Here is a 14,697-nt window from a genome sequence, read left to right on the forward strand (position 1 = left end):
AATAGTCTTTCACAGCGTGTTCCAGGCTAGTGGCACATGCATGTCCTATTGATGATGTGCTGTGTTACATCCAAACTCTTGAGATCATGATGTGCGGTGGCCACGCCTTAGACTGGGTGTCAAAGTGGTAAAAAAAAAGTGAGGAATCCATCCAATCACCAGGTAGAAACACGCCTCATAAACAGTCAACAGGAAGTACGGCCAGCGTCAGCAGGACGTCCAATCCTGAGCTCGTGCTGGCTAATGCTAAGTTACCTACATGGAAGCGTTCGCGGCTCCGTCTGTGAGAGCACCATGATGATGATGATGACTGCAGGTCGTGTAACTGCTTAAGGTGTCTTTATGTGATTGTGTCAGGTTTGTCCTGGAGGAGCTCCCACAGTGATTGGTGGCCACGTGCCTTCTTCGTTTGTTTTTAGGTGATGGTCGAAGACTCGCAGCTGTCTCATCTGACTCGAGATCGAGTGAAGATCCCTCACAACCGCCGACTGCCAACCAGAGGCCACCTGCTGGCTGTGGTCAGTATCCTCCTCTTCCTCTGGGACTTTATTCTTCATCAAACCTCAAACTTCTGATGTGAATGATGAGGCAGGTTACAGGTTAGCAGCGGGCGCATCCTGTTGGGACACTTTTTACAGTGTGCTGTTTGCCTTATTTTGGAGGTGTTGGTGGGATTTTCAGTGTTATTCAGATTTTGGGGCAGCTTTGAGCCGTTTTGAATGGTTGGTAAGTTTTTCCACAGTTTTTTGTGTTTTTTCAGCAGATTGTTTTCTGGATATTTCGAACTGTTTATCGATGCCGTTCACAGTTGTTCTTTGTTTTAATAGAAGCATTGAACAGTTGTTATTTTGGGGTTTTCTTTGGCACGAATCGTTTTTCCTCTGCTTTGCACCGAAACATTTGTTCTGACCTGTCAGGTATGTGCAGACTGACTGTGGGACTCTTCGTTCTGGTGGTCAGAGCGGCCTGAAAAAGCTTTTTTCCGTCAGACTCTTTGTGTCTTTGTTGATTTTCCTCCTCTCTCTGTCTGTCAGGCCTCCACCTCCTCCTCGGATGGGATGCTGACTCTGGACTTGATCCAGGAAGAGGATGCTGCAAACACTCAAGGAACCGGCTTGGAAAATTCTGCATCCCACCTCAGTCCGGACTGTGCCAGGTCCAAAACAGATGGTGCGCTCTCAGCTCGGACTGCCGAGGCTGCTGGGAAATCTCACAGCCTTCCCCGTGAGGTGACGGTGGTCTCAGAGCAGACCCCCCAGCCAGAAAAACGCCTCACGACGGCAGAGAAAAACCGCTGCGCCTCCATGGATGAGATCCTGAGCCACTCTGAGACTAGAGCCGATAAGAGTAAAACGGCGGCAGCGAGTCGTTCGTCTGCCTCCGCACCGACCGCTGCGATGGCGCCCGTCAGTCAGCTGCAGGAGCTCATCAGCCAGAAGTTGGAGAAGACGGAAAGGCTGCTGAAGGAAGTGCGGGGCGACACCGAGGGTGAGCGGGGAATGGTGAGGTGGGGGAAGGAGTCGACCGAGGCAGAAAGACTCCTGAAGGAGGCGAAGGCGGCCTGGAGTCAGGCGCAGGAGGTGCTGGAGGAGGTGAAGGAGCTCAGGGAGTTGTACCAACAACTGGACTCCACCTCCCCTATCACCTCTTCTAAAAGTTCCAGACTAAACCGCAAGAGCCTGATGTGAGCCGGCCGGTACGACTCAGCCCGGCCCGGGTGAACGGCTGTGTCCGATGGACTTCCGATGAAGATGGACGAATCACTTTAAAACTCTTTAAATTCAGGTTTTAGCTGCTTCCAGGACTTGATACCTGAGGCATAGATCCCTCAGAGACTAACCTACAGGTCCCCTCAAACCTCCAAACCTAACAGGAATTGTTCCTCAGAAGGTTCCTGATTCTGGTTGGTCGGCTCGTCGCTGCCTTTGATTAACCCGAGTAGTTTTTCAGTTTAGGTTCCTTTAAAGGAAACTTACCTGACGTCAGTGTCAGAGAGACCGGAAATGTGCCAAGACAAGAGTTTGGAGACGTGGAAACTGTGGACCCCGATCTCATTCTGGTCCACGGCCTTACCTGTGGATCCTTTATGCTCTGCTTCCTGGGACAAACCTTCAGTTTGAGGCTTAAAAACTGAAGAGGAATCAGTCGACGGTACGAATGCAGGGTGTTTACTGTGGAGGTCAGAGTTGGAGGACGACTCTGAAAGTGACGGTACGAACTGGTCTTCCTGCTGATGGTTGGTTTCCCCCACAGACGCCGCTCAGTACCAGCTTTTTCTGGAGCTCTGGACTTCCATCAGAACCAGTTAATGCGACTGGTTTTGTTCTTTGCTGACTGCAGAGGAAGTCGTTCTGCAGAGGAAAAAGCAGTTTGTGCAGTTGTTATTAAGGAATTTAAAGTCGGTACATCAGATGTTTGGTTCATCAGAACAAACAGCTTACTTTCACACGTTGTTAGAAAAGTTCACACAAGAACAACCAGAACCAGTCATGGTCTCAGCCGCCGTCACAGAAGCCGGCGAGGATGAACCGATCTACGCTGCGACTGGCTTTTGCTTCCCGAGTCGTCCTCCTCGGACTCTTCTTCTTCTCTGAATGTGGCCGCCTTCAATCTTAGCTGGAAACTCAGGTGTAAAAGTTCATCAGGAACTGGACCAACTGTCCAATCAGAGCTCCTGAGGTCTGCACTATGAAGCAGGTTCAACACTCCAGGGTATCTTTAACAGCCATAGCATGACCTCCAATCATGCGTGTCCATGGAAACAACCCGTCACACTCACAGAGAGCTTCTTCGCGGTGCACACCTATGAGCGTGCTCAGACGGTTTAACCAGAAACTGTTTTTATTTGGAGTTTTTCGATTCCGCAATAACAATTAGCGAGTTTCCTCGGAGCATAAGTTTATTTTTTTATCAGATTGTATCGAGCTGGAAGATGATCAAGGTTCAGTGGGAGCAATAAATAACAAACAGGTAGCTTCATTTTTGTGTCTCACATTCAGCACATCCGTCAGAGGTGGGTGTGAGAACCGGCTGATTGTGATTGATTTTATTGATCTGTATTTGTCCTTGCACGTGCTGTATTTGTTCCTGTTTCCTCTGATCTTCCTGTGTTTTTTTGATCATTTTATACTCGCACTTCTCCTCGCCAGCTGCTGTAGCCTTAAACCCAGAGGGGATGATGGGAGATGTAGTCCTGAAGGGATGTGAAGCAGGTGGTGATGCTGTGAGTCCTGATCAGTTCATGTGCTAAAATAAAACCTGCAAACTCAACCTGGATCTGTGCCGTCTGTTTGATCTGCTAATGAGGAGTGAGTGTGTGTGTGTTCCTGTTTTGAGTCAATGTGGGGCCACACAAATTGGTTCGTAATAACTAAACTTGAAGTTTGACCACACCGGGGGGCTCGGGTTAAGTTTATTCTGTGGAACGTTGGATTCAGATTAGATTTAAGGTTTAGATGAATTACATTGTCAGTTTACTTCCAAAGACATATTTAATCAGGAACATCCAATCAAAATTCTCAAATTTCACTCACAAAAGGCTCTGACAGCACAAACACGGTCCAGAGGTCCAGTTCAGGTGATGCTAGCAGATGGTTAGCAGCTACAGATACCTGTGGGTCAAAGACGACACGCCCCTATTACGTTAAACACGTTTATTTCTGCTGTAACGTTTTAACATGGAGTCTCTGAGACAAACTCACTGCTGCCTCTGCTGGACGTCAGAGGATCTGCAGGAAACAAATGTGAGTTAATGTAAAGTCCTCAGAAGTGATGAAAACTGAACTTGAAGCGTGTGAGCTCTTGTTGCTAAGAGACCTGCTGTTGCCAACTGACTCTCAGCTGAGATGAGAAACACCTTCAGGTCACACCTGCAGACTCACCTGTCTGTACTAATAAATGCTCAGCGTGCCGGTTTTCAGGGCGCACTCCTGCACCTCAGCTAAAAAACGCCTCCCAGGTGCTCGGATCAGCTCAGACTAAAGGCAGGAAGCATCATCGTGACTTCTGCTGGTTAAAGGTTGCTCCTGCGGAGGAGCCGGCTGGTGTGTGCAGAGGCTGAGCTGAGATGCAGGTGTGATACCTGCAGGGGGTTCGGTTACAGTGCGATTCAGCAGACAGCGTGCACCACATTTATTATTCTAAACCTCTAAGGACGAGAGCGGGACACTGACGTGACCAGCCTGTGAAAACTTTAGAGTCATGAAAAGGAGAACAAAGCTGAGGAAGAGCAGGCCCACTCATCAGTGACGTCTGAGAGCTTCAAAGTCCCTCGCTGGTCACCGCCCTGCGGTGGACACGCCTACCCTCTGGCTACGCCCCTGCTGCAGTGTAAAGCAGGTGTTTTCCAGCATCAGCAGGTGTGCAGGTCGCTCTCAGACGTCTCATTCAAACTGGATGCAAACTGCAGATCATTTGCTTATCAGGTGGAGCCTGATGATTGAAACAAATCAAAGACATTTACATACACACACACACACCTGCAGCACACAGGTGAGGCACACACAGGTTAGTCGCCTCCCTGTGGGAACATCACCAAGTGCCATAAACAAAGTCAGTAAATGTCAGGTGAACATCAGATTGATGGATCGGCTCAGATTTACTGATCAGAGTGAGTGTGTGTGTGTGTGTGTGTGTGTGTGTGTGTGTGTGTGTGTGTTCAGTTAAACGGCGTTACCTCATCAGTGTCAGCTGACTGCAGGTTTCATCATAAACACTTCTGCTTCATGACTGACCAACGATGGGCTGCGAGGTCAGTTTCATGATCACAGACAGAGAGCTGGGGAACACCTGCGATCACAGAGCCCGCGGCCCACTGAGGCCGTGCTTCTGTACGGTGACCTCTGACCTCTGAGACGGATTATAATGGTAAAAGATCGAAGAGCAGGTTTAAAATGAGGAACATGGTCAATGATTTGGTACCTGAAGCTTATCAAATCAGTTTTATGACTTTATGAGTCTCACGATGAACTTTGACCGCCTGATCGTCACCATGACGCTGTAAGACGCCCGAACGCTCGTCTGTGAAAAACAGACTGCTTCAGATTCTGTTTAATTTCCTCCTTTCTATAAAAAGTGAAGTAAAACATTTTTATCACAGAAATCAGAGCTGCGTGTGCTTGGCTCCGCCCCTCGTTGTGATGTACATCCATATAAGGAAAAAATAAATCTTCAGAGGACCGAGTGCTCATGACAGGAGTATATCGAGTCAAGACACACACACACGCACAGCAGGAAGCGTGACTGCAATGATGTGAAATCATTTGATGAGCTGTCAGCAGAAAGAACCAATCATCGGTCAGCAAGTGATTCATGTGCTTATTACAAAATATTCAAAATAAAACATCTGAAAAATGGGCGTGGCTCACCAGGGAACTTATTTTAACTTAGACAAATATCTGGCCTGTTCTCAGGTGACACATTATGACCCTCACAAAGGGACAACTCTGCCCTCTGCAGGCAGAGAGCTGCAACTACAGCTGGAAACCAACAGGTTGGAAACCTGCAGCAGATTTCCACAAAAAGGATTCATCACTGGATACTGATCATGGCGGCACAGGAACACACTCCAGGAGCTGGGCGCTGCCACAGCAGCCAAACCCGAGACATTCCTGTTGGACAAACTGGACACGCACGCCGCAGTGATAGATGTAGCTACACCGAGAGACAGCAACATCAGGAAGAAGAACACGAGGAGCCTTTCCATTTCTGATTGTTCTTTATTCTAAAGTGAAAAATAAAATTGTTTTCATAATTTAGGGCGTGAAGAGATGTGACGAGAAAGGAGAAGGCGTGGAGATTTCAGTCATTTTATTCAAAAACACTCTGGTTACAGCAACACGATCAGAACACAGGAATAAAAAAATAAAATTACGGAGGAGGAGCATCGCTCCAGCTTCACGCTTCCAAACTTAACACGACAGATCAGGCCAAACGGACGACAGCACAAACCTACAGAGACCAGTTCACTTCTATTTACACAGGGACCCGTGGGGGTGGGAAGGGAGGCCGCAGACCCACAGGTGACGGGGGCGGGGTTAAAACAGTAACAGTCAATTTAAAAGAATGAAGAAAAAAAAGCTTAGGGGAGGAGCCAACTACAGAGAGCTTTGGAGTCATCCAATCAGAGAGCAGAGAGGAGGGCAACTCTGGATCCATGTTTGGCGCAATCAGCTGCTGAGAATCATGGGTAGTGTAGAGTGGAGTCACAGGGTCAGAAGAACTGGGTTGACTGGGAAGAGCTCCGCCTTCCAGCTGATCAATAATCAATAAAGGAGAGACAGGAACACACCGCGTTCTCTAGGCAGACAGTCTGGCAGCGCTGTGATGTCTAAGAGCTTGGAAAGAAAAGCGTCTGGACGTCTTTAAGTGGCTTGAAGATGTTTCACCTCTCATCTGAGACGCTTCTTCAGCTCTGCCCTCTGCAGTCCAGACGCTTTCCAAGCTCCTTAGACTACGATGACCTGGATGACTGAGAACCTTCACAGACATAATTAAGAAACACCAATCACGAAGGGCGTTCCTGGGATTGTTAAATATTCTGTTCACAGAAGTGGGGAATGGCGTGTTGCCGCCCCCTGCTGTCTGTGATGAGGATGAGGAGGTGATGAATCTGGAGCAGACTGAGGAGCTGCTGAGGTGTTCCTATTTTTTTGTCCTTCGTGACTTTCTTGAATTCCATATCTGTGCGTGACATGTCTGAGGGAACGCGGCGCATTTCTGAGCTCTGTTATCGACCTCCTGCTGACCAGCTGGCTGGCGGAGTGACATCACCGCGGTGAAGGACAGCGATGAGCCTGATCGCAGTTTCCTGTTTGTCTGGAGCTCCAAAACCACATCCTGCCAGGGTCAGGGGGAGGTGGGGAGGGGCGGGGGTGTCAGACGATATAGCGTACGAAGGTGATTGACTACTCGTCGTCGTCATCTTCACCTTCATCATCGGCGTCTCTCTTCCTCTTCTCGCCCTGAACAGCAGCGCCGTCCTCATCTGAGGAAATCAGAGCAGCCATCAATCACCTGATCAATAATCAGTAATCAATAACATGGTGACACTGAGGAGGAAGCAACCCTGACAGAACTACGATTCCTTCACTCAGCCGAGAGAAGAGCAGAAAGCGTTTTTACCACTAGGTGGCGCTGCACTGAACGGGTTTCATTGAACACATCAATCACATGACAGCGAAACTCGCAATGACTCATCATCGGGTAACTACGCACATGTAAAAGCTGTCACCAGGGAAACGTGGCCTAAGTGTGCAGTTTAAACGCCATGATGTGATCGTTACTGTAACACAGACATCGACGGCGAAGTCACCGTGACGACCGCCACAGGGGCTGTAAAAAAACAACAACTCCCCTCCCCCCAAAAGAATCCAATCACGTTTCAGCGACACAAACCTCCATCCTCTTCTTCCTCCTCGTCCTCTTCGTCCTCCTCGACGTAGTCTCCATCGTCCTCTTCATCCTTAAAATATGTTAAAAACACGTTAAACTCAACTGCGAGCACGCCGTGAGGCAGGCTCCTCCTCCTCTGCTCTCTGTTTACCTTCATTATAAATGAAGTTGTAAGTCATGACCTCTCACCTGGATTCCCTCCTTCATCAGGTACGACAGACCGACCTCGTCTCCCTCAGAGCCTTCCTCATCCTCATCGTCGTCTTCATCGTCGTCATCTCCCGGCGGGCCGGCTTCATCATCCTCATCTGGAACAAAACATCCTAACATCAGAAACAGGACGTTCGTCCTCCCCGTGGACCACTTCCTGTCCTTAATCCGAATTAGGCGGCTGAAGGCGACCAGCAGATCTGCACGTGCTCACTGGACGGAAACGTTTATGGCTTAACGAAGTGTACACATGAAAAACAAATAGACCCCGCCCCTCGGTCAAGCCAGAGAGACTCCGCGTTAGCGGCTCACCGTTCTCGGCCTCGGAGTCGGGCACCTCATTGTCTTCCTCGTCAAACCCGTCCAGGTAAGTGAGCTGAGGCAGCAGCTCGAAGACGCCCTCTCTGTAGTCGTCCAGCGCTGAGACCTCACAGCTGTACAGGTCCAGGCTCTTCAGGTTCTTCAGGTTTTGCTGCAGTACAAGAACAAAGCAGAGGAACCCTCAAAAACATGGACAGCAACGCCAGAATCCCCGACTTTAATCTGCTGCTACGTTTCAGGGTCTCCCATCGACAGGTTCGGGTGTTTCGTTAGCGATCGGCCTAACGAGCTTAATGAATGGACGTACCAGAGGCTCGATGGTGCTCAGATCCTTGATCTTGTTCCCGCTCAGGTTCAGGTAGGTCAGGCTGGGACATTTCTCCGCCAGCGCGTCCAGACCCCCCGAGATGGTGTTATCGCTCACCTCCAACTGAAACACAGGAAATGCATCATCATGCGTGCTGAGAGGAGGAAACAGCACACAGACAACAACTACTCAGCTCATTCCCGCCAGATCTTTCCTCATCTATCGACTCTGTAGAAGTACTACAGTAGTACAGTACTGCAGCAGTACTTCAAATATTTTCATTCATCTCCAAAAGTATGAAACTTTGTTTCCACCACTGAAAAACAAATAAAGTCAAACACAACTCCAAATTCTGAGTTGAAATTTCAAGTTAGTACTGCTAACCAGGATCTAGCTCGGTGGATGACATTTCCTTATTATCCGGATGCAGATGGATGATGTGTGTGGGCCATATCCCTAAATTTGAGTTCGGTATCTCAAAGTGCACAATACTGCTTTCCTGTGGCAGAAACAAGCTGATGCATAAAAGTGGAATATCGTTCATCTTCTCAGTGTGAGGGTCAGTGCTGGGGTCAAAGGTCATAAGACACATTCAGAAGGTACATCCAATCAGAGGTCACATGTGATGTTCATCACAGCACACACGCCGATCCTGACTGTGCTGTGTTCAGGTGTCGTAGCTGCGGGTGAACTGACCTTGCGTAGTTTGGGCAGTGAGGGCAGTTTGGAGAGCGAGCTGAGGCCGACATTCACCATGCTGAGGATCTCCAGCCCCGTGTAATCGTCTGTGAGTCCTTCCACCTCACCGTCGCTGGAGCGACAGTTATCCACCACCAGCTCGGCCACCTGAGCGCCACCGCATCACATGACAAAGAGTAAAATTTACACCACATTATACATCACAGGTTTATTCAAACTTTTAGTTTGCATGCCTCACACTCACCTGTTGCCACCTGGTGGCGTACACACAGACTGCAGTCTGTGACCGTAAAATATAATGTGTTAAATAAACGATCTTCCGACGTGTGCGCATTTAAAAATTACTGTAGCCCGGGGGGGGGGGGGGGACGACAGTTTGCCCGGCTATTACACACTCACACATCTCCCTGCCCACAGTTACAGGTGTGTACCCAACTTCATACACACCTCTGGGCCTCGCTTCTTGAAAACGAGACCTCATATAGAATACAGGGTGGGCCATTTATATGGATACAGCGTAATAACATGGGAATGGTTGGTGATATTAAAGTCCTGTTTGTGGCACATTAGTATATGTGAGGGGCAAACTCCTCAAGATGGGCGGTGACCATGGTGGCCATTTAGAAGTCGGCCATCTTGGATACAACTTTTGTTTTTTCAATAGGAAGAGGGTCATGTGACACATCACACTTATTGGTAATGTCACAAGAACAACAATGGTGTGCTTGGTTTCAACGTAACTTTATTCTTTCATGAGTTATTTACAAGTTTCTCTTTGTTCACAGCCATTGACATGTCGAAGGTTAACACGTGAGGAGCGAAATCGTGTTGATATCTGGTGAACGCAGTAACCGGGTCATTGCAGCAGATTTCAATGCAAGACACCCTACGAGACCACCCATCTCCCATGCTACAGTCAGCAAACTGCTTGCTAAGTTTCGTGAAACTGGTTCAGTGTTGGATTTGCCAAAATGTGGACGCAAGAAAACTGTCAGTAATGAAGAAACATCAGTGGCTGTCCTAGCTTCATTCAGCAAGAGCCCACAGCGTAGCACTCGCCGCATGTCACTGGAGAGCGGCATTAGTCGGTACAACTAATGGACCCACTATCGGTACAACGATAGTGGGTCCATTCTTCATCAATGGAAACCTCGAGGCCATTGGATATTTGAAATTGCTACATGATGATGTGTTTCCCTCTTTGTGCACTGAAGCTGGCACGTTCCCTGAGTTTTTCCAGCAGGATGGTTCACCACCACATTATGGGTGCAGGTCCGAGCATTCCTAGATGAACAGTTTGCTGGAAAGTGGATTGGTCGTCGTGGGCCAGTTGAATGGCCCCCAAAGTCTCCCGATCTGACCGCCTTAGACTTTTATCTTTGGGGTCATCTGAAGGCAATTGTCTATGGTGTGAAGACACGAGATGTGCAGCACCTGAAACTACGGATACTGGATGCCTGTGCTGGCATTTCTCCTGCGGTGTTGCTATCAGTGTGTGAAGAGTGGGAGAAGAGGGTTGCACTGACAATCCAACACAATGGGCAGCACATTGAACACATTTTATAAGTGGTCAGAAACTTGTAAATAACTCATGAAAGAATAAAGTTACGTTGAAACCAAGCACACCATTGTTGTTCTTGTGACATTACCAATAAGTCTGATGTGTCACATGGCCCTCTTCCTATTGAAAAAACAAAAGTTGTATCAAAGATGGCCGACTTCTAAATGGCCACCATGGTCACCGCCCATCTTGAGGAGTTTGCCCCTCACATATACTAATGTGCCACAAACAGGACTTTAATATCACCAACCATTCCCATGTTATTGCGGTGTATCCATATAAATGGCCCACCCTGTAGAATAGAATTCAACTTTATCGTCATTGCTCATGTCACAGCTACAAGGCAACAAAATGCAGTTTGCATCCATCCAGAAGTGCTTTAGCTATGATATAGTGATCTCAATGAGATTTACCTGTACAAAGGTGAAATAAAAATATCAAAGAACACACGTAAAGCTTCACCAGCCCTGGGTTTGAGCATGCGCGGTTCATCATGATTTATATGTTTCGATGACAACGAAGACAACAACACAGTTCCAGCATGCGGGGGGGGGGGGGGGCTGCATGTGTAGAACAAGTAAGCAGGTATGGCAGTTCTCAGGTACATGAATAACCACGTGGTGTAACGCTGTATATGCCCAGCAATTGGTGAAGAGGAGGCATCTAGTAAACCCAGGTTTCAGACGTTTCACAAAACTAAACGAGGGTCACTTTCCTTCCGTTTCGGTCAGAGCTCTTCGCCCGGGCCAGCACTCCCCCTCTCCCGTTGGATCTCATCCATATAGCGGTTAGTACGTGACCAGAAAACCGGCGCTCAGCTTCACCGTTACGATCACCGGTGGGAGAGCACACCTCACCCACCAAAGCTGTGCGTGCGAGAAACTTTTTAAAAACCCTCTCCGTCGTTTAAATCCGCCTCCCACCGAACCTCGTGCAATTTTTGTGAGATTTAAGCGCGCGGCACTCGTGCGCCTGAAAACACAGCGAGGGCGGCGGGAACAGCAGACTGAACAACAACTGTTAAAACTCCAATTTAACGTGAACAAAGTATCAATTTTAGACTGCGCCTGTGTTGAGCTGACCCGTGCCGACAAAGAAACTGTGGAGACCCTTTAATGATGTTATGGCAGAAAAAATGACTTGACCTAGAACTATGTGCACTTAAACGCTGAAATGAGAATGGAGTCCGGCTGCAAACGCCATCACAGCACGACCATCGCAGATCATTAACTCTCTAACGGTGAAGGTTAAAATGGGAGCCGGCTCGGCCGAGCGGTCGCCCCGGGGCGTTCAAACAAATGCAGCGGAGCCCATCCACAGTCCGCGACTGCATTTTCTCGGTACCGCCGAGCACCTGCGGCGGCTCTCGGCGCACTCACTCGGCCGCGGTTCTGTTATGCGGGCTGGGCACTCGGCAGGTTAGCCTGTTAGCCCGTGTGCTAGCTGTGGGAGGCTCGCGCGAGGCTGCCCCGCGAGAAGTGAGCGCGGGAGAGGGAGCGAGCCTGCACGCAGCGGATTCCTCCTCCAGGACCAAGCGGAGTTTCCTCCATGTTGGAGCCACAAACATGTCGCGTCTAATCGTTCAAAAACACCGACAGAAGATCAGTCCGCGGGTTGGGAAAAGTCAACGGCCGCCCACGCCGAATGTTATCAGCGTCGTCATAGCTTCACACTGCATCCTTCACCAGTTTCTTCAGGAAATAAATAAATTAAAGTGTTGTAGTTACTTGCCTCGGCTGGATTTCTGTTCCTCAGCTCCAGACTAATCCTCTTCTTCATCTCCATGTCGAAGCCCGAACAGAAGGCGAAAAAACAAAGTATAACAAAGGAAAAGTGAAAATAAAATGCGCGTCAGTGAGACCCTCCTTCTCTAACGGACACAAGGCGACAACTAAACCTCCATGTTCGCTGTTGCCGGTCCGCCACTGTTAGACCACGCCCCAATCTAATGAATATCCATATTTTTAAGAAGCTTAACCTGCTACTGGTCCAAACACGATCAACTCACTAAGCCCCGCCCTAGAATCTTAGTATGCAGAGACCTCGTCTGCGAGTGGCTGTAAATGCAAATACGTCACTTTAGTGTTACCAATGAGAGGATGAGCACGAAACGTTTAAACTTTACAGGCGCCCTCTCTTTGTCCTTGTTGGCGCCATATTGTAATGATCATCGTGATCATTTTTCATTGATTACCGCAAAATAACCACAGTGTTTACATCAGTAAATCACTTATACACACATTATAGCATCCAGCTTTGTGCCTTTGATCTGACCACAGAAGCTGTTTGTTGTTTCAAGTATTTATTGCAACAATAAACATGATCCATATCATAGTTAATCAAAGTAGTTTCTCAATCTTTTCATATTTATTAAAGGTTATATTCTCCTTCTTCTTTTTCTTGTTATTAAGAGCCATGGGAGGTGACGTGGTAGAAAAATATGAAACAAATACATCAGATAATTTACTTGAACATTTTTTCTGTAAGGAGCAAAGTGACCGAAACACAGATTTTCACGTTTTCAAGTTTAGACTTTGCTTTCATCAGATAATCAGATGATCCATGATTTTCCTGACCTTTAACCTTCCACCTGTATGATTGCTGAGGTAAACATTAGATACCACCAAAGTCTTTCCAGACACAAATCTAAAGGCAGCCAGAAACCCTCGGGAGCACCTGTGTGGGAGTTATTTGGAAGAGTCAAAATTTGAGAGTCTACAGAGTAACAGGTGTGTCTGCAGAGAACAACAGTTGCCTTAAGGTGCTTTATGTTGTAAGGTAAAGACCCTTCAATGATACAGAGAAAACCCCCCATGAGCAAGCACATGGTGACAAGGGGAAGGAAAAACTCCCTTTTAACAGGAAGACTCCTCCAGCAGAACCAGGCTCAGGGAGGGGCGGCCAACAAGCTGCGGTCATTCACGCATCACTCTCTGTAACAGTTGGAAACTTTTTGTCCATCAGCATTTTCGGCACTGTTGCCATTTGGTTCCACCAACCCTGTGCGCTGGTCAGATTTGACTCTTTCAGCTCCTCCAGTCACATTTAGACTGGGACTCATGCATGCCTGCAGGGGGCAGTGTTCGACCTCTGTGTGCTGCTGTTCTTTAGCATCTGACTTCCATTTCCTCACTGGGTGCTGCATGCATGTAAGTACGGGCATGTACAGGCGGCCATGTTTTCATTTTGGTTGGTTTTCTTCAACACGGATGTTCTGGATCTCATTGTGCATGTGTGTCGTGACAATAGAAGCTATTCTATTCTATTCATTTTGAAGTTTTAGGTCACTGTGAGCAGCATTCTGAGAACAGAGAGCAGATCTCTCTGCTGAATGCTCTGAGATGAGATTATGATGCAAATATGGTTAACTTCACTGCACTGTGTTGACCCGGTGTGCATGAGCAAACACAGATATGCATAAAACAGGAGCATGGAGACCTGATAGGCTGAGAACACGCGTGTGAGAGTGGCTGAGTGGGACTGAGGGTGTGCTGTGAGCTGAAGTCCTGCTGGCAGCACGAAGCACCTAAAACACTCAAAACCAGACAAAATGTCAGTGCAGTGTCTGAAAGAACCTCAGGGAACTCTGCATCTTTGAGGTACTCAGTTTGGACTTCTTTTAGAAAGCACATTTTGGGGGGGGGGCTATGACTGAGTATCAGGGCCACATTAAGAAAACAATTATCACTGATCTGTGCAGATAACAGATGTTGTATCAGGACAAACTGTGAGGTCATACCTCACAATCGTTAAGGATGTGATTTGTGCTTCAGCTCACAGATGCAGGGTGGTGATCAGCGTGAGGACGCTGCAGAAGCTGCTCAGACGGGAAATCATGGAAGAGCGGATTTTTACAGCTGTGAGGTCATCGACGGCCTGGAACAGTAAGAGGACAGGTACAGGCTGATTGACTCGTTTCACTGATTGTGGCCTTTTTTATGGACCAAGCGTGGCCTGTTTTCTGTTACAGCTCCCTGCTGCACTACGTGGAGCAGCTCTCGTGCATGAAGTTCCTCGTTTGATCATTTCCAGCGCAGATCTTTAATCATCCGGTCAGCTGAGACTGCAGAAGTCACCTGGATCAGTGATGAAACGTCCTGACGACTGGATGGACTTCCTGGGAGCGCCCTACCTGATCACTGCGTGTGGATGGAGAGGAGAGTGTTCCTCTGAAGTGTCTGAATGCAGAGTGAAAGACGAACAAAGA

The 14,697-nt window shown here is 48.2% G+C and overlaps 3 protein-coding genes across 6 annotated transcripts in view; 1 reads left to right on the top strand and 2 right to left on the bottom strand.

Moving 5' to 3' along the window:
* Positions 1 to 3,270, top strand: part of LOC101465734 (pleckstrin homology domain-containing family O member 1) — an 18,721-nt gene extending 15,451 nt beyond the window's left edge. Inside the window, exons 6-7 of the mRNA XM_004572111.5 lie at positions 420 to 518; positions 1,035 to 3,270. Of these exons, the coding sequence (XP_004572168.3) occupies positions 420 to 518; positions 1,035 to 1,688 (753 nt within the window). The 3' untranslated portion in view covers positions 1,689 to 3,270. The remainder of the gene's footprint in view (positions 1 to 419; positions 519 to 1,034) is intronic.
* Positions 3,271 to 5,793: 2,523 nt separating this feature from the next.
* LOC143419525 (acidic leucine-rich nuclear phosphoprotein 32 family member D-like) lies at positions 5,794 to 12,427 on the bottom strand. 2 transcript variants are annotated; one of them, XM_076886611.1, is made up of 7 exons: positions 12,222 to 12,427; positions 8,927 to 9,076; positions 8,231 to 8,353; positions 7,915 to 8,074; positions 7,582 to 7,700; positions 7,396 to 7,462; positions 5,794 to 6,985 (listed from the first exon to the last, which is right to left on the bottom strand). In XM_076886611.1, exons 1-7 carry the CDS (start codon positions 12,273 to 12,275, stop codon positions 6,906 to 6,908), a joined length of 753 nt encoding a protein of 250 aa, XP_076742726.1. In that variant the 5' UTR covers positions 12,276 to 12,427; the 3' UTR covers positions 5,794 to 6,905. The 2 variants fall into 2 exon arrangements, with proteins under 2 accessions (XP_076742726.1, XP_076742722.1); XM_076886607.1 differs by lacking the exon at positions 12,222 to 12,427 and adding an exon at positions 9,174 to 9,278.
* Positions 12,428 to 12,774: 347 nt separating this feature from the next.
* LOC143412293 (mothers against decapentaplegic homolog 4-like) overlaps positions 12,775 to 14,697 on the bottom strand; it is a 38,360-nt gene continuing 36,437 nt past the window's right edge. For all 3 annotated transcript variants that reach the window (XM_076886593.1, XM_076886598.1, XM_076886600.1), the window contains exon 13: positions 12,775 to 14,668. In XM_076886593.1, coding sequence (XP_076742708.1) covers positions 14,627 to 14,668 — 42 coding nt within the window. In that variant the 3' untranslated portion in view covers positions 12,775 to 14,626. The remainder of the gene's footprint in view (positions 14,669 to 14,697) is intronic.

This window comes from Maylandia zebra, linkage group LG1 (assembly GCF_041146795.1).
Source record: "Maylandia zebra isolate NMK-2024a linkage group LG1, Mzebra_GT3a, whole genome shotgun sequence".
NCBI classification, from domain to species: domain Eukaryota; kingdom Metazoa; phylum Chordata; class Actinopteri; order Cichliformes; family Cichlidae; genus Maylandia; species Maylandia zebra.

Bases quoted from the DNA above. Each gene is read 5' to 3' on its own strand.
- LOC143419525 (XM_076886607.1), bottom strand. From the start codon at position 9,263: ATGCGCACACGTCGGAAGATCGTTTATTTAACACATTATATTTTACGG. The intron at 9,077-9,173 runs GTGAGTGTGAGG...GGTGGCGCTCAG, and splicing joins ACGCCACCAGGTGGCAACAG to GTGGCCGAGCTGGTGGTGGA. The intron at 7,701-7,914 runs GTGAGCCGCTAA...GTTTTGTTCCAG, and splicing joins CGACTCCGAGGCCGAGAACG to ATGAGGATGATGAAGCCGGC.